This window comes from Centropristis striata, chromosome 15 (assembly GCF_030273125.1).
Source record: "Centropristis striata isolate RG_2023a ecotype Rhode Island chromosome 15, C.striata_1.0, whole genome shotgun sequence".
NCBI lineage: Eukaryota > Metazoa > Chordata > Actinopteri > Perciformes > Serranidae > Centropristis > Centropristis striata.
Window position 1 is genome coordinate 32,771,737 of NC_081531.1, and position 19,396 is coordinate 32,791,132.

Genomic DNA, 19,396 nt, shown 5'->3' on the forward strand with positions numbered 1-19,396 from the left:
TAAGGCATTGTCTTTGTTTTGAAAGATGTTTTGAAATGCTAATATTTTGATGTCTCTCACACACACCTCGCAGTCGTCATTCCCGCTGGAGTTTTTCCGAGCACTCTGACACTTGTACTGTCGGGAAAGAAAATGTTCTATATTATTTGACAATCACTGGCTGTTGACATTTTCATTGATGCAAAAGTTCATCCTGAAGGTGTGATGATAATGATAAAGAATGACTCATGACTAATCACACACTTCTTTACTTTGCTATCTAACTTTTTCATCAAACTTTCTTGTTAACACCTAGAAATTTCTCAAGGGTAACAACGAAAAATAGATTGCATAAAAGGAAGTGGTCAGAAACTTGTAGTCTGAAAAGTGAAGCCAGTGCGGAAGTGCCCTAAACCTTCATTCTTTCTAATGGCCAGGAGGGGGCTACACAAAGGAGTCTGATTGAACAAAAATCTATGAAAAAATGACACGTTTTCTCACTTGATTTATCACCTCAGTAAACAGTCTCATGATTAGTTAATCGTCTTAATCGCAAGTTTCAAGCCTTTTAATACAGCATGATTGTGACAGTATTGTGTAAATTATGGTCCTATTTAGATTAAATTGGACGATAAGATATGCTTTAATGCGTGACTCCTTTGTGTTTGTCAAGTTCCTTGTTCCTCCCCAGCTCTACCCTTTTGTCCAAAAATGGTCACTTTTGGCTCCAAAAAAAGGGCAAAACTTAAGGCCGTAAGAAAAAAGTCAAGAATCCATTGGATGATATTAAGGCGAGTCGTTTTCTGCAGCTATATCTGTATCTGTTGGTACTGTAACCAACATAATTATGTCTCTGTTTCTGTTTCGGGATAGAAGACCGGAAGACGGTGTGGTTGACACCACAAGCTACATTAAATCAGGCAAATGTTGAGAATATATTTTCTGACCTAATATTAATCTGCAATGCAATCTTTGTGTCTTCAACATGAAATTGGTTTAATATTGGCATATAATTATTTAGTAAATATATTTCCACATCCTCATATTCTACTTTTTCAATTCAAGAAATATGTATATGAAGTCATGTTCCTGGATAATAAAAAGCACATTTGGATAGAAGACATCCGATTCCATTACATTATTTGTGCTTTCCAGAATAAAGTATTCAGATTCGGGAACATCATGTTTTCAGGTCAGGGTCAGTTCACCCATATCAAAGAGGAAACATGTTTACTTATGAATACAATGTGCATTCACCAATGCAGATAGATTGCCTCAGAAACGTGTGTTCTTACATATCGAGTTTCAAGTTACTGTAAAAAGACAGGAGGTGGCATTTTCCAGAAAGACCTGAGTAATTCTGAGGAAACCACAGAAGTTGTTGCCAACAGCAATATAACAATAATATTTTCATTTGGCACGAAACCAATTTACAACTTATAGCCTGTGATGCAGAGGAAGAATTATTGCCACCCATAAATTCACACCTTCAGGTAATCTTTTCGCAGGTACTTGTTCCTCCTGCGATCTTCATTCTGATTAAGGACTGGTGGGACTTCGGGCCACTTTGGCTCTGAATCTGACTGATCTGTCTTCAGGCTTCCATCAAAGGAGCAAGAGGAAGAAGGCTGTAAAGGGAGACGGAGAAAAAAATGAATCATTCTCTGCAGCCTCCAGGGAGAAAGTATCACAGTAGGAATGGAAGATATGGACATTAACAGAGTTACTGAGAAATTTGATACATGACTCATGCCATATTTGTTTTGAAATAAAAGAGTTTGTACCTGTCCACTCAGCACTGATGCTCCACTGCTTCCTTCATCCAGAGAAGCACTAAAATAAAGACACAAATCATCAAATTACCCTAATCTTTTTACATTAAGACCACATTAAATGGGCCTAAATGTCCTCTGATAACAGTTTTTGAGATTTCTTTGTACCAGTGGTTCTTGTATGAGGAGCCTAAATGTGAGAATCATCTCTATTCTATTCTATTCTATTCTATTCTATTCTATTCTATTCTATATCCAAATGTACTTACTCCATGAAATCAGAATCTGTATCGGTCAAGCTCTAACACTGTAAAACATTTCAGCACATTAGCTGTATTTGTCATGTCCAGAAAAATGTGTTAAGTTTATTCATTCAGTTCTGTCTCGTGTCTATGTTGTCTTGTGATTTCCTCTTTTATTTTGGTTCCACTTCCTGTCTGTGTCCATTGCTCCGGCGGGGTCTCCCAAAGCTCTTATTTTATGTCTCCTCCCTCCTCGCTTGAACCAGAAGTTCTTCTGGTGCGCCATCTTTACGACCTCCCCAAAGCTGTTACGTGTGCTCGGAGGATGGAGGAGCGAGGATGGAGGAGGGACATCGGAGGAGCTATGAGTGAGGATACATGAGAGCATCCTACACAGAAGTATTTTACCCGTGGACCCGCCCCTTACTGGATATCGGCTATTGATTGGACGTTGCAGCTGATCGAACTGATTTTATACATTGCAACATCACTATAGTTTCATACCGGAGTGATAAACAGACCAAACTACAGCGTGTCACTCACAAGTTATACTGTATATTTTATTCATCGTCTGATTCGCCATGTAGTTAAAAATCTGTTTTTATTTTGAGTCTGAACACCAAAAGGACCACAAACATCCTTCTACATTTATAATAAATGAAAATAAAAATCGTTCTAGAAGCTTTTTTTCCTTTCATGATCTGTTATTTCCACCATTCAGACTTATTGGATTATGGATACTATTCAAGTAAAAAAAAAAAAAGTCTGAGAGTCTGTCTGTCAGCAAGAAACACTTTTACATCGTTTTCATTCAATCCCACGTGAGGCTGATCATTCCTGAGTGCAGGTTTGATATGATCGACATCATTTACCTTTTCCGTTAATCTTCTAAGCCAGGGGTGTCAAACTCTGGCCCGCGAGGAAATATCAAAATATAATACTACAAATCCCAGAATGCTCTGCTCGTGTTTTGGCTTGAACACAGTAGATCCGTGTGTACCAAACTGAGCAACAGTTAAAGTTGTCTTTATGCACTTTTTCTTGCTAGTCCAAGGCTTGAATGGCTGCACATTCATTGAAGGATATTATTATTAGTCATTTGGTTTATTATTGTTATTTTATTCTTACATTTATTTTTAGCCTGTGGAAAAATATTACTGTTAAATTTAAATTTAAAGAAGGCCACATATAAAATAAAGGGACATACGATTTTTATTTAAATTTTATTTAAGAAATGAATGCCATTGATGTGTTTGTTTGTTTTATTTGATATTCGATTTTGAATGTTTGCAATATTAAGTTATATCAAGCTTTGCTTGTTCCATTTCGTTTGAACTTGTTTAGGTCAATTTTTTCAATAAATATCAATGTTGGCCCGCGACTTTGTCCAAGTTTAAAATTTTGGCCCACTGTGTATTTGAGTTTGACACCCCTGATCTAAGCTAATAAAACATTGGTCGGTGTTCAGCAGACACCACCATCATGTTCTGGGATATTACATAATTAACTTATCACCAGGATCATCTGTATACAGACGCAAATAATAATGAATTAATAAATAATATAAACATATCCCTTATTTCGCATCCCTGCTTTCCTTACGTCTTAGTCCCGCCCACCGGGGATGCATGGAGAGATGCAAGGGCGAGGAGAGAGGAAACGATTTAAGAGACATGAGACGTCCTTCCCTCCGAAGCGTCACGTGAAGCGACGTCCGTTTCTAATGACGGCGGCAGCGGATCACAGCTGGATCAGCTGGAGACATGCACTAATAATAATAATAATAAGTGTTTTCTCTGTTTAACAAACACCTGCACATGATTAACAACCTGCATTCTGTATTTATACTGTGAACTGTGTCCTGGTCAGGGGCACGGGAATGCCTTCATATTATTTATTTATTTTTTCTTCTGTATATTATGACAGCGTATTAGGGCCAAGTATGAAAAATTAAAAAAATACGGACCCGGGGGAGGGGGATAATACTGGTCCATGCCTCACTGGGTCCGTCCAGTACCACAAGTGCAAGCACACACACGCACACACACCCACACACACACACACAAACCCAGCCACCATGGCACGCATAAGGCTGGGGACAATAAACCTGCTGCTGTAAAAAAAATGTTTAGACTAACGTTACACACTGCAACTGTCAACAAGGAGCAGAGGAGGTCTGAAGGGGAGCGCTCTGTGTGAACGTGAGGAGGAGGGAGCGTCAGTCGGATCACTCATAAACAATCACTGATAAAACACCCAAAACAGAGCGAGTCATGGAGAAGAAGAGACAACTGAATGAAATGTGGAGATGTAGTACCATCGCCTCATGTTATGTGTTTTTACGCGTTACTCTCCCCAGGCTCCATATTTATTTATTTTTTTCATACATGGCCCTAATATGCCGTAGTAGTAGACGATCCTGGTGATAAATTCATTATTTAATATCCCAGAACATGATTGTGTCCGCTTAACACCGGCCAATGTTTTATTAGGTTAGATGATTAAGGTAAAATGTAAATGATGTCACTCAGCAATGACCAGCCTGACGTGGGACTGATGGAAATGACAAACGATGTAAAAGTGTTTCTTGCTGACTCTCATACTCTCCTGTTTTTGTTTTTTTATCCATAATAAATCTGAATGGTGGAAATAACAGATCACGAAAGGGAAAAAATCTTCTAGAGCGACCTTTCTCTTAATTTATTATAAACGTAGAAATATGTTTGTTGTCTTTTTTGTTGTTCAGAGCCACAATAAAACGGATTTTAACTACATGGTGAATCATATAAATAAAATATAAAACTTGTGGTGACACACTTGAGTTTAATCTGTGATCTGTCTTCACTCCGCTAAAAGACTTCCGCATAGGATGCTCGCATGTATCCTCGCTTGTGGCTCCTCCGATATGCCTCCTCTATCCTCTATCCTCTGAGCACAAATAAGAGCTTTGGGATGGTCGTAAAGATGACGCATAAGAAAGAGCCGGTTCAAGCAAGGATAGAGGATAGAAGAGACGAAAATTAAGGGACATGAAACGCAGCCATAGTCCATGTCTCCCTTTGTCCTGTGCCAGTTTGTCTTGTCTATGTCATTGTCAGGTCTTGTTGCTTTGATACTTTGTTCCCAAGAGTGATTTTCAGTTTGTTTTCTTAGTTTTAGTATAGCCTCGCAAGAGTGATTTTCTGTTTTTTTATTTGTTTTTTCTTAGTCAAGCCTTAGTATTGTAAGTTTTAGTTTCTGAGATAAGTGTAGAGTTTTTCCTCTGGAAAGAGTGATTTTTATTTTGTTTAATAAAACTTTATTTTGAAACTTTGGTGCATTTGGGTTCGGGTCCATCGTTCGGTCGTGACAGTATTTGGTTATATTATAAGGATCTAATGTAGGCTATCATATCACAGTGAAAGTAAAGTATTTGCCTCTGAATTGGATATTTTTTAATTTTCATAAACCCTGTTTTTGGTTGTATATTTGCACATTTAAATGGCAGCATATACCAGTTAAAGCACTTTTTTGCTATGTTTCTGGACATCATTACTACAATACAAGGTCTCCACTGCAAATGTGTGCTTCTGCTCTGCAGGACTGAACATTTGATACCTGCGAGCGGCCTGAGGCGGTGGTCTCGGTTTGCTGCCGGAGCTTCCAGAGTGACTTAGGAATCTGTAGACAGAGATGGTTGCAGTTACAGTCCTGCAACACAATCACTATTGTGCCACTCACAACTACTCAGGTTTCCAAGAACAACAAACACAATTGTAGAGTCAAGTTCAATGGAAATTTTACCAATTGAGCAACAAAGGGCAATTCATCTGCGCTTATGAATGGATACAGCATTCAGATCCTTTACTCAAGTACAAGTACTAATACCACACTGCATTAAAACTTACCGAAGTAAAAGTACAAATGTATCAGCATCAAAATGTACTAAAAGTATCGGTAACACTTTACAATAACCATCATTTATAGATGGTAAATAGATAGTTTATTAAAGTTTAATCATCATTTATAAACCATATATAGGCCATTTGGAATGGTAAATAGAAAATGTATTAATGTTGAACTATATATATATATTATATATATCCTTTATAAATGCCAAATAAATGGAAAAAAGTATAGTATAGTATAGTATAGTATAGTATAGTATAGTATAGTATAGTATATATAGTTACTTTACCATTAACAAACAATTACATTCTAATTATTAGTTTAATGATAGTTTTGCAGTCATTATAACATGTTAAGTATGTGAATTATTTCAAAATGATTCATATATCTTTTAGAATTTTTTTGAAAACATTTAAAGATTTAATATGTATAGTACTTTGAAAAATGGTTAATACTTGGTTTATAAAAAATCTATAAACATCACTTCGATGGTTATTGTAAAGTGTTACCAAAGTATCAAAAGTAAATATACTCATTATGCAGAACTGACCAACTCAGATTGTTTAATAATTCCAAATATTATTGGATTATAATTATTGATGCATTTTTGTAAGCATTGTTTTTTTCTCAAAGTATGGCTCATTTTAACTACTTAAATACTTACCATATGCCTTCCCCTCTATCTCCCTCCTTCACTCTCAATATAGCCTTGAGAATGGCCAAAAAATATCTTTTAAAAAATAAAACATTTAACCACTGGGTAAAATATACTTTAAAAGGCTTAAAGGTAGATACAGAAACCACTATAAACCTGCTGTTTCAATGCATTTGACACGACCAGTGATCTTCCCAAGTTGATGTGCAAACAACCTGTAAACGATGATGAAGAAAGTCCAGCTACCTGTGTGCCCGGCCAGTCACTCTCCGTCTGTGAATAAGACTCTCTGCCCTGCAAATTAAGGACCGACGTCTAGAAGCCCAGCACCAAGTGTGGCAGCCAAGATGAAAGAGAAAGCAGGGATTTAAGAGAGGATCAAGGAAGGATAAGAGTGTTTGTTTTGCAGAAGTGAAACGGGGATGATGATTGTAGGGAAAAACAGCAGCAGCAGCACATGTTGCATTAAAAGCATATAATGATTTAAACTAATTGCAGTGCAGAGTGCCGCAGTAAGTGTGGGATGTTTTCTCACACACCTATTCTGCTGCTCCTGCTGCAAGAGCTGGACAGCAATCTTCCTCAGATCCAGCACTTCCTTCAGCTCATCATCCTCTTCTTCAACAAGCTGCTCCTTATCAGAACTGGGGAAAGTTCAAAAACAGAAGTTATTATTATGAGAAACTTTGCACAGCTTGCAAATTTTCACCCCTTGAGTCTTTTAAATTGCCACACAAGCTACACAAAGACTATAAACGCTGACAGCATATTGTGCTGCGGTTAAAAAAAAAAATACAGACCTGTCGATCAAACAGAACACACAGTGTCGCGGTAGATTAGTATTGGAAGTGAAGCGAGTTGTGAATTTGCAGCTGGTGATGAAAGGAGCTGGATGTTTGCCATTTAGAGTAGTGTTCAAAATAATAGCAGTCCAATGGGACTAACCAGATTAATCCAGGTTTTTAGTATATTTTTTATTGCTACATGGTGAACAAGGTACCAGTAGGTGCAGTAGATTCTCAGAAAACAAACAAGACCCAGCATTGGTGATATGCAGCTCTTAAGGCTGTGCAATTGGGCAATTAGTTGAAAGGGGTGTGTCTGCCATTGACTTTAAAAAACACAAAACTATTTTGTACAAACTTTTTGGTTGCTAGGATTTAGCAATCCTGTGAATCACTAAACTAATATTTAGTTGTATGACCACAGTTTTTTTATAACTGCTTCACATCTGTTTGGCATGGAGTCAACCAACTTGTGGCACCTTTCAGCTGTTATTCCACTCCAAGATTCTTTAACAACATTCAACAATTCATTTACATTTCTTGGTTTTGCTTCAAAAACAGCATTTTTGATGTCACCCCACAAGTTCTCAATTGGATTAAGGTCCACTCCATGACATCAATGTTGTTGGTTCAGAACCATATTTTGCTGGTTTACTAGTGTGTTTGGGGTCATTGTCTTGTTGAAACACCCATTTCAAGGGCATGTCCTCTTCAGCATAAGGCAACATGACCTCTTCAAGTATTTTGACATATGCAAACTGATCCATGATCCCTGGTATGAGATAAATAGGCCCAACACCATAGTAGAGAAACATGCCCATATCATGATGCTTCACTGTCTTCACTGTGTTCTGGGGCTTGAATTCACAGTTTGGGGCTCGTCTCACAAACTGTCTGTGGCCCTCGGACCCAAAAAGAACAATTTTACTCTCATCAGTCCACAAAATGTTATAACAGCCTATAATTGGGGCGACTCTGGTTCAATTGGTAGAGCGGTCGTCTTCTGACCGGAGGGTTGGTGGTTCGATCCCCGACCATGGCAGCCTACATGTCGAAGTATCCTTGAGCAAGATACTGAACCCCAAATTGCTCCCGATGCTGCGTTCATCGGTGTGTGAATGAATTCCCAATGGTGGCAGGTGGCACCGTTTAGGGTAGCCTCTGCCACCAGTATGAATGTGTGGGTGAGTGAGTCAGTCTGTAGTGTAAAGCGCTTTGAGTGGTTGCAAAGCGACTAGAAAAGCGCTATATAAGTGCAGGTCCATTTACCAATTGTTTGCACCACTTTATAAGTTTTCCCCTCTCCAATGAACTTTTTAACCAAAGTCCGCTGTTCTTCTGAACAATGTCTTGAACGACTCATTTTCCTCAGGCTTTCAAAGAGAAATGCATGTTTAACAAGTGCTGGCTTCATCCTTAAATAGAGGCCACCTGAATCACACCTGTTTTTTCACAAAATTGATGACCTCACTGACTGAATAACACTGTAACTATTTTTTTTAACACACCCATTTCAACTAATTGCCCAATTGCACAGCATTAAGAGCGTGCATATCATGAATGCTGGGTCTTGTTGGTTTTCTGAGAATCTACTGCACCTACTGGTACCTTGTTTGCCATGTAGCAATAAAAAATATACTAAAAACCTGGATTCATCTGGTTAGTCACATTGGACTGTTATTATTTTGAACACTACTGTATAGTCGATGACTAATTTAGCTGTCAGCTAGTTATAAACCATTTGTTTTTATCCTACATCTCCTGATTGGCATTAGTTGATTTGTAGAGAAGCTTCGTAAGACACAATTCACAAAATATAGAATTAATGACGCTTCTTTGTGTTTACTGTAAGCTTATCAGTGACTCACTGCTATAAAATCTGCGGCTTTTCCACAGAACTCTATCTTCAGTTCAAAGATGAGTTACCAGCTTTGTATGATGATAAGGACAGAAACGTGCTGATTCAAGCATAAACTCACCCTGACTCCTCTTTCCAGCTGTCTTTATCTTTGCTTTGGTGAGACATGTTAAGGACTTTCTCCAGTTCCTGAAACACACACAGACACACAGACAGTGTCAGAAACCAGTAGCTAGAAACTTTACGAGTTTATCTCTTGTTTTTGTGCAGCTTTTCTGTCTGCAGGACTGAAATAATTTCATGAAACTTGATGGAGGGGTGTAGCATTGGGCCAAGGAATGACACGTGGAGTGGTTCTGAATCATGGGGCAGATGCACTAATTCATTTTCATTAACATTGCAAGATAGGCCCCTTGAGCTGCATTCATGTGTAGGAATAATTGTGAAAAACAAAAATTTCCTGATCATATTTCATGGCTCACCTGAGCCCTATACTACAGTGGGTTCAATATACCCAGGATATCTTCTTGTGATCTCGCTTCACTAAGCCTAACAACCGCTGTCACAGATAATTGATATCACAAAGGTGGTTATCAACTTTCTCAATAAACCCGGCTTCCTTCTTCAGGCAATGTGCAAGTTTACATAAAGGGGGCGTTAGGAGCGCCATTTGACTCAACAACTCTCAACAACTGACTCATCACTTTCCGCCCACTTCTATGAAGAATATGAATTATTATTACTGCTAAAAGCAATACTGTTGCTCTAAATAAGGCCTGCAATTATTTTTGGCATTAAATAACAAGTGTGAATTCATGAATTAATATATTTATTTGACCACTCCGTGCACTCTCAGTGAATACTGTTGATTTCTAACTTGACAGCTGCACACACTGTTACACTGATAACTTTCTTTTAAACATTATAATCATGAAGTGGATTTAGATCTGAAACTGTCCCCGAATGAAGGATACATCCAAATATGTTTCGTTTTGCTCACTTCAAAAATAAATTATTTGTAGGCCTATTATGTTGGATAAATAGGCTAACAATAGATACTTTTCTATTAGCTGTAATACCGACAGTTTAAAACGAACATCAGCAAATCACTATAAAGCATAAAAAATAATGTGATAATGTTATGTTTTAAAGGAATTATACAGTATTTCATATGCGAGTAAACATCATACTGATTAATAATATAGTGAAGTATTAATGTATGCAACCTTATTTTTACAGGAGAGTCATTTCAGAGACTGTGTGGTAAGATGTCCAGAGAACTACAAACTGCATTCATTAGAAGCTCGACTATAACTGCACGGCTCCGTTTGGTGACATTACAGTTTTTCTCAATCGCTTTGGTGCATTTCTCACATCATTATTAACATTTGCACAACAATTAGTTCAACCTCCACAACATTTAGTAATTTGTGCTCGTCATCATAGTAGCAGTTTCTCATTCCTTACAACAAATTACAAATGCTTTTGGACATGCATCAAGTGCTTTCATACAACTCTCTGCTGTTTTATAACATTATTATTACTTATGTCATGTCAGTCAAAATTAACTATACTTGTAAATGCTGAATAGTCATTCCATATAAAACAAATAGTCCTCATTTCATTGCTTGAGTCATTACATACAGAAATGTTGAACTAGTTGTCAAAATTTTATATTTTTTAAATCTTTATTTCTTACTGAAAATGTCTCCGGAATTGAATACATTTCTCTGAGGTGAACATCAGCTTTCTCTGATGAGAAGGCTGTGTGAAGCATTAGTTGAACCAATGATAAGTCACTTCTCTACAATCACTCAGAGCTGAATCCATAAACCATAAACACTTTACAACATATTTGAACCAGCAGGACATAGTGTGGACCATTTCTACAACACTGTGACACTGTTACAGCTCTACGCAAAGGGACGTCATGTTTGTTGTAAATAAGGTTTTTTTTCCTTTTGCACAATGCTGTGAACAAAATAGAATTGCAAATAACATATGCAATACTACAGTTTTTCTCAGTGTCTTTGGTGCATTTCTCACATCACTATTAACATTTGCATTTCTCAAAACAATTAATACAAACTGCAAAACCTAGTTGATAACCTGCAAAAGCTCATTCCTCAAAAGCAAGTATTCATGACAATGAAAGTGTCAGTGACATCAAGATGAAAAGTCCTGACACCATGTTTATGAACAAGATAGTCAAATGTCTCTGTCATGCTTTCATTATGACAGTTTACTCTGTTTTCCAGTGCAAAAAAAGTCAGATTTACAGAGTAAACTGTCATAATGAAAGCATGACAGAGACATTTGACTATCTTGTTCATAAACATGGTGTCATGACTTTTCATCTTGATGACATTGACACCTTGATTGACATGAATACTTGCTTTTGAGGAATGAGCTTTTGCAGGTTATCAACTAGGTTTTGCAGTTTGTATTAATTGTTTTGAGAAATCAACTAACTGTTGTGCAAATGTTAGTAGTGATGTGAGAAATGCACCAAAGTGACTGAGAAAAAATGTAACAGAGAACCACCTTTGAGATACCAAAAACCCAGAGTTAGAGCTGAAGTTACCTCGCTAACCCTCAAATCCAGCTTTGTAGTACAGGGCTCTGATTGTTGTCACACCAATACTAGGAACATGTTGTTTAAATGCTCTGAGCCATGAAATATAGATATGGGATCATCTGAGGAGCATTGGCCTCGGCGTAGGTCCATAAGACTGATTTCAACATGGATAGATAGATAGATAGATAGATAGATAGATAGATAGATAGATAGATAGATAGATAGATAGATAGATAGATAGATAGATAGATAGATTCCTACCTTTATACAAGACACATGGCTGCTCTGCTGCCCGTCACACTCTGACAGAGCAGGATCCTCATCCGGGTTGGGGTCTATAAAGTCATAGAGATCCTGATCTGATAGAGGGAGAAGGCATCCGCGTTCATCAAATAAACTGTCACATTTTAGGCACTTCATTCAACCAACCCCCGTGTCTCTCTTATTGCTTTCAAAGGGAATATGTGTTAGTTATTTTCGGTAACCTTTGCAAGAATCCATTTTGGAGAGGAGTGAGAGGGCATCAGCACGGGCTGTCTCTGAAACCTGAGAGTGGAGGCTGACGGTATCATCGTCAGAAGGCTGTAGGAAAGAACAGAACAATGACATATGTTTTTCTTCTTGTGCAATATTGTGATTCAGCAGGGAGATTACTTATGTCTCTGTCTGGGATAGAGGTGAACTCCCACACATAAGTAGTAATGACCTCTGCTACCATGACTAGACCATTGACATAATGATGGAAACTCCCCAGAAGTGAAGCCAAAACATCTTGATCGCTATCTGCATTACAGGTCGGTGAGCCCCGCCCACTCCATGTTAGCAGATGGGACGTGAGCCAAGCTAACACAGATTTTTGTTTGTTTAAGTGTAAGTTAGTGTTATTTAACACTATAAAACAGGTGTTTAACATCATGATTCACAGTTGTGCTCTGATTGGGTGGGGCTGGTGTTTGAGCAGGAACTCCTGATTCCGGCTCCAGATCGTGGATATTTTGGCATCACTTTTTATACAATGAGGAAGTGGGAAAACCTCATCCATTCTTTTTATAACCTTTGGCCTTGATTAAAATAGATGTCTGTATTGTCATTGCACAAGTACAACACAATTGAGTTAACAGTAAACCAACAGACATATACAGTCATAGAGAAAATTATTAGACCACCCTTGTTTTCTTTGATTTATTGTTCATTTTAATGCCTGGTACAACTAAAGATACATTTGTACAAAGATAGAGAGTTAGAGATAGAGAGTTCTTATTTGGACAAATATAATGATAACAACAAAAATAGCTCATAAAAGCTTAATTTAGGAGCTGATATCTAGCCATTTTCCATGGCTTTCTTGATGATAACCAAAATCATTGTCAATAAAACCATGGTAAATGGCTAGATATCAGCTCCTAAATTAAACTTTTATGAGCTATTTTTGTTGTAATCATTATATTTGTCCAAACAAATGTATATTTAGTTGTACCAGGCATTAAAATTAACAAGAAATTGAAGGAAAAGGGTGGTCTAATATTTTTTTCCATGACTGTACAATAGCACCATAAGGTCCCTGTAGCCAAACTCTAAAAAATGATCGAAAACAGTCTAAAGGGAGCAATCTAAAAACATTTAAAAAAGACAGTGTGCAATTGTGTGCAGCAGCATGAGATAGATGGTTTAAAGAAAATGTATAAAAGGCAGACTAATTTGCAGTCAGGTGCATCATGTCAAAGTGCATATGCGTCATGTAGTTATGGGGGAGGGGTGCAGTGCAGCCCATATTGTAACTGGTCTAGACTCAGTTAGTCTCCATCTGTCCACCAGATCACCCACCTGCCAGTACACCTGCCTCCCATTACCAGTCTACCCAGCACCCAGTATGCTTTCAGTTCCTGCCAGATATTCTACTGCCTAGCTGCCCTACCTATCATGCTTTTGTCTTGTCTGCCCACTTATTCTTATGATCTACAGCCAGTTGTTTTTTTTATCACTGGTCTCCTGCTTGGGATGTTTTTCTTTACCCGCCTACTTTTCCACTGAGCTGTCTCTTCCTCTTCTGCTCTGTCTAGAGAGTCTGTTTCAGTGCTGTTGCTTGGGCAGAAATGCTAACTGACTCGCAGCAGGTCATCAGAAACAAAATTCCACAAGGTGCACTTTGACATTTATATATATATCAAAATGTTCTGGCAAGAAATAAAAAAAACATGATGACATATTCAGTGTGTGCTGGCAAACAGTTCATCTTGAGTGTCTGAACTCTGACCTCAGTTGTAGACAGCCTCTTGTCACCATTATCGCTACCAATTCCAGAGTCAGGCCCGTGGTTCTTACTGGGATAAAAATCTTCCATGCTGGAAATATTCAAAACAAACTGCTCATTATAACTGTAACATGGAACCATAAAATCAAATGTGCATGTGCAAACAGTGGTGGAGGAAGTATTCAGATCTTTAACTTCAGTAAAAGTACTCATACCACAGTGTATTAATACCCCGGGGTGAGTTAAGGTCATGTATTAAAAATCAAGTATCAGCATCACAATATACTCAAATTATTTCAAGATTAAAGTAGCAAAAAGTAGAAATATTCCGGTAAAGTACAACAACTCAGCCCAGGTTAGTGAATAGTTTAACATTATGTATTAACTATTGTTAAAAAAACATGTGTAGATGCAAATAGTATGTTTAAATGAACAGAAATGATAGAAAGTGTGTCAGTACCTATCTGTCAGCGGCTGTGGAAGGCAACGTTTTCCAAGGGAGGGGAGGTCCAGAGTGTCCGGCTTCTTGTCCAGCCTGCACGCCTGGATGTTCAGGTACTTAAATATGTGCACCTTGCCCTTGAGGCAAATCTGAAACAGAAAAATGCACACAAGGTGTCTCTAGAGTCCGAGTTGTTGTAACTAGTAGAAGGAGAAATGTGTTAATTTACCCACTAGATGGTGCAATTGTAAAAGGTTCATTATCTCGGGTAGGATGGCCTGCTCTGGCCACTCGAAGGGCTAGTCATTGGTATACTTTCATCTATAAGGCAATATTGGGACTGCTGCCTTCGTACATTTGCAGCTTAATTACTGTGAGAAATGCAGGATCTTATTCTCTTCCTTCACAAGATCAGTTGTTGCTTTCTGTCCCTTCTGCTCGTACGGAGTTGGGTAAAAGGGCATTTGTTTACTCTGCACCTTATGCATGGAATATGCTACAGAAAGAATGGAAATTAACTGAATTTGTTACTTTGAGCACTTTTAAATCCAAACTAAGAGTTATTGAGGCCAATTCCATAACATGCACTTGTTTCTCATGATGTGTTTAAGGTCTGTATGTTATGTAAATATGTAACTGTATTCTGTGTTTGCTGCCTCTTGGCCAGGGCTCCCTTGAAAAAGAGGTTCTTAATCTCAATGGGATATTCCCTGGTTAAATAAAGGTTAAATAAAAAAAATTAGAATGTAAGGGACAAGCTGTCAGCTCAACCACACACAGGAAACCCATACATTGTGAATGAATGCACCTACCTGTGCTGGTGGAGACTGCATAGGATTGTTATCTAGGATGATGTGCTGCAGCTGCCTGAGTTTTCTGTAAGCTGGAGGAATCTCTGTGATCTTATTGCAGGAGAAGTCAAGTCGGATGAGAGGCAGGTCAGCCAACTCTGCAAGTACAGACGAGAGAACAGAACTTTAAGTCTGCTTCAAGTTCAGCCTTCATATGACCTCAACACATGACCAGTGACAGACAGTGCTGACCCCTTACTTTTTTAGCCTTTTAACTTCATAAAATATAAACAAAATCAGATGCTGCGTGTTTTTTTGTAAGAGTGTTCAGAACTATTCAAACATGGCTTAACTCCAGGAATCCTTCAGTTGTATGACAGCTTTGTTTATAACACGGTGTTCATCAGGTTTTACTGCGCCAGTGTTAACATGACAGATAATAAAACAAAATGCAGAGGTGTTATTCTTGGCTTGACAGAAATGTTAGCTTAAATTTGGGAGTGCTTTAAATAAGACAAGTGAGAAAAACAGCTGGATAGCATCAGGTGTGATGGACTGACCCTCAGGCAGCATGTGAAGACAATTCTTCCTGATGTTGAGTTCTCGCAAGGCATGAAGCCTCCCCACCTGAGTTGGCAGCACCTGGATCTCATTACAGCTCACATCCTGCAAGGGGAGACAAAGTGTAGGGAATGGGATCGCTCTAAGCAATGCAATATACACAGATTTATATGCAATGAACACAAACTCACCAGTTCCATCAACTCCTTGGCCTTGCCGATCTCCTCAGGGATTGACACGAGCTTGTTGTTGCTCACAAGCAGGACTTTGAGGGGGAGGCTGAACAAGTATTTTGGCAAAACTGACAGCAGATTCCGGCTGCAGAGAGAGATAAAACATTGACCTAAATTTAAAACAGTAGACAGAAGCATGTAACAGTGAGAATCTGGACATTGGGAATTGAGTTTCAGCAAAAGAGGAATTGCCTCTCTTTCATGAAAGCCTTTCTGCCCTGTTGGTGCACTGAAAGGGGAACAAACACTTCTTTGGAGATATAAAACAGAACAATATTTAATGCATATAAAGAGACACAGGAACCAACATGAAAGTGTTTGTGCAATGACACACCTTATGTCGAGATAAGTCAGCATCTGCAGATTGATAATGGCTTCCGGGATGCACTTGATGCAGTTGTGGTAGAGGTTGAGAGACTCGAGGGGTGCGAAGAGACACACTTCTGGAGGGATTTCTGTGAGGCGGTTCTTGGACAAATCTGCAAGGCGGAGGAACGGGAACTGGTGAAATATGTACACTTTGAAAATACAGGTGTACATATTATAATCTTTTCTAAGATCTGGTCCATTATGTTCGCTCAAAGCCTGAGGCCTGTGGCTTGAAAGACTAATCAATAAGTCTAAGATTACACCAGAGTCTTTGGCCTTAAAGGTTTGAGTGCTACTGGCAGTGTAATATCTCAGTATTTTCAGTATCGATCTGGCTGGGAGTGGCACAGTAATGGCTTTAGATCCGAATGAATGGGTGGAAAGTGGTAGAAATCACTCCACATCTACTCTTTTTGTTGAGAGCAACTGAAAAGGTAACCATGAAATGGGTATAAAAGTGAGATTTGGGCTGCTTTCTGTACAGAAAGCTGTCAGAATGGAGAGGGTGGAATACAACCCTGTCTAAAAGATAAATAAAACAGAACGTGATCATTCTAATTTCTTAAAATTAAACTACTGTACAAGATTCATTCTGAGCTAAACAGCACAAAACTGCACTTATTTAACTAAAATAAGAATTTTTACACACATAGAAATCTTCTATATTGACATAAATGTAACATATTGGCAAGGTAAGGTGATATACCAAGTTAAATTGTGCTATAGAGAAGAAAATATCAGTTAGATATATGTATGTGTGTGTGTGTGTGTGTGTGTGTGTGTGTGTGTGTGTGTACATATTTCATTGCAAGTCGGACTGATGGCTCATAATGACAATGCCAACATGCTTAGTATGTTCATTATCTTAGTTAAGCATGCTTACGTCTGCTAATTAAACACAAAGTACAACCGAGGCTCATGGGAATGTATTTGGTTTTGCAGGTATTTCAAATTAAAAGATCAACAAATGTATTAAATATCCATTAGATATTAGACTTAATGCTGTTAGTTTCATGATAAATGCAAAATTGGTGCGTGCTGATGCTGAATCAATAAAGAACATGTTGTAATTAAGAGTGTGACACGCTAAGCTGACTATAACTCACATGCTCTGCTACTACTGAGGCCAGTTTGCTGCAAAATCACAGCCCTGCATTAATAAGCGAAGAGTGGGTGCTAGTACTCTGCGACAACAATATGAATGTGATTCCTGCTCCAGTCAATGAAAGTGAGCACAGCCTCGCATCTGCCTCTGCCTCTTATGATAAAATATTAAAATACTGGCTCCCTTAGAGAAGAGTCATTCAGCACTTTCCCATACACACACATCATGTTCTAAATCATAAAGTACATCATCAACAAGACTCACGCTCCCTCTGGAGGTCTATTTTATGCATGCTTTTGGATCACGCAACAAAGCCTGAGTTAAGACACATTGTCCCTCAAGGTTGCTGAATCACTCACGTTTCATGCACACACATTTCCATAAAGCCGTTCACAAACAGCATCTATTTTAACAGGAAAATGTGAGGAAACTATGAGAACAACACATGCAAAGACTACCCTATCGATAAGACTTCACCTACAGACATGTATTGATTCAGCCGCTGCAAGTGTGTGTGTGTGTGTGTGTGTGTGTGTGAACAATCCTGTCTTCTGAATTATCTCTGGGTGACACGATAATTAGAGACTTGTGTGATGGAGCTGCAGAGCCGCAGATAAAAACAGCTTTCAATTATTCTGTCCCAGCTCACTGATGAGCCACAAACTGAGAGCAAACATCTCCATCCCCTTAATGCATGCAATTACAAATAGCCCGACCCTTTATTAAACAATTAAGCTATATGGGCTTTGCTAAAAGCAAACACTCACTGACCTACTGTTAAGAGGTTTCTGTTTATTGTGGACGGATTAGCAATGTCATATCAGTTGCTTGTATTCGAATAGCATTTTGATACATTTATGCAAACACTGCAACCTTCCCTACCCCCCCGAGGTTACAAGATGTCATGAGAGGAACTGTTTGTGAGTGGTGTCTGTGCTTTAGATAGACTCTCATCTCAACAATAGACCTGACAGGCCTCACTCTGTAGCTGTGGTCTGACTGCAGCCAGTAAGCAGAAGTGAGAAGAAGACCATGAGACAGTCAGCAGCACAAAGGGAAAAGAAGCCGAGATGTTAAGGGAAACAGATATTACCACACGAGGGAAAGACCAAAGCTGAGGTCACAGGGTATACTTGTTTTCCATTAAGAGTAAATTCTGTGTCTCCCTGAGGCTCGGACCTTGATGCTGTACATAGACTTCCCCACCTCCTTACCCTCCCTCCAGCAAAGCAACTGGGGATTCTTCTGTAGCGGTGGAATCATATGGGTCGATGGGCCGGTGGGGGTGGGTGGAGGCAGTCTTTGTGAGCCTGTCCATCTCCATCCCCTTCTCCCTCCTCCAACTCAGGCCACGCACCATCTGCAGCCCACAGCCGGGCTGTTATTCACCTGCTGGTGGCCCGGGGATCCCGCAGGACAAGGCCCGCCAGGCAGACGAGCCCTCCACCAAGACTCCAGTACACTGCAGCCTCATGCCAAATCACCATTTATTCATTTATGTTGTTAGTGCAGATGATGTCAGGCTTAATCATTCCCATGACACAGCAAACTACTATACTAACAGACATCCTGCTGAGTGCTGGATGAAATAACACACCACAGTCTCTTTGCTCTCTGTTTATTGTGAGATGCTGCAGAGGGACAGCAAATATTTGTTTTTTTATATTGCAATTAAAAAACCTAACACAACCGAGCAAAAATATAACATACAGTCTACAAAAAATCCCAGCATCAAGGGCAGGGAAACCAAAATACTTAAATCGTAAAGGTCTTCATAGCTGCACTTCAGTACAAGGTTCAATTTAATGAAAACAGGGAATGAACATGACAGGAACCTGATTAATTGGGGTTAATTATGTGCACCCTGCAGCAGACGCGACCACAGTG

The 19,396-nt window shown here is 38.8% G+C and overlaps 1 protein-coding gene across 1 annotated transcript in view; it reads right to left on the reverse strand.

Moving 5' to 3' along the window:
- The window catches only part of lrch2 (leucine-rich repeats and calponin homology (CH) domain containing 2), a 44,512-nt gene that overhangs the window by 15,625 nt on the left and 9,491 nt on the right, over positions 1-19,396 (reverse strand). The window contains exons 2-16 of the mRNA XM_059351182.1: positions 16,370-16,514; positions 15,994-16,120; positions 15,802-15,907; positions 15,263-15,399; positions 14,469-14,599; positions 14,012-14,099; positions 12,243-12,339; positions 12,019-12,116; positions 9,301-9,368; positions 7,076-7,180; positions 6,783-6,851; positions 5,591-5,653; positions 1,764-1,812; positions 1,467-1,607; positions 67-117 (exon numbers count right to left, since the gene is read on the reverse strand). Coding sequence (XP_059207165.1) covers positions 67-117; positions 1,467-1,607; positions 1,764-1,812; positions 5,591-5,653; positions 6,783-6,851; positions 7,076-7,180; positions 9,301-9,368; positions 12,019-12,116; positions 12,243-12,339; positions 14,012-14,099; positions 14,469-14,599; positions 15,263-15,399; positions 15,802-15,907; positions 15,994-16,120; positions 16,370-16,514 — 1,475 coding nt within the window. The remainder of the gene's footprint in view (positions 1-66; positions 118-1,466; positions 1,608-1,763; positions 1,813-5,590; positions 5,654-6,782; positions 6,852-7,075; positions 7,181-9,300; positions 9,369-12,018; positions 12,117-12,242; positions 12,340-14,011; positions 14,100-14,468; positions 14,600-15,262; positions 15,400-15,801; positions 15,908-15,993; positions 16,121-16,369; positions 16,515-19,396) is intronic.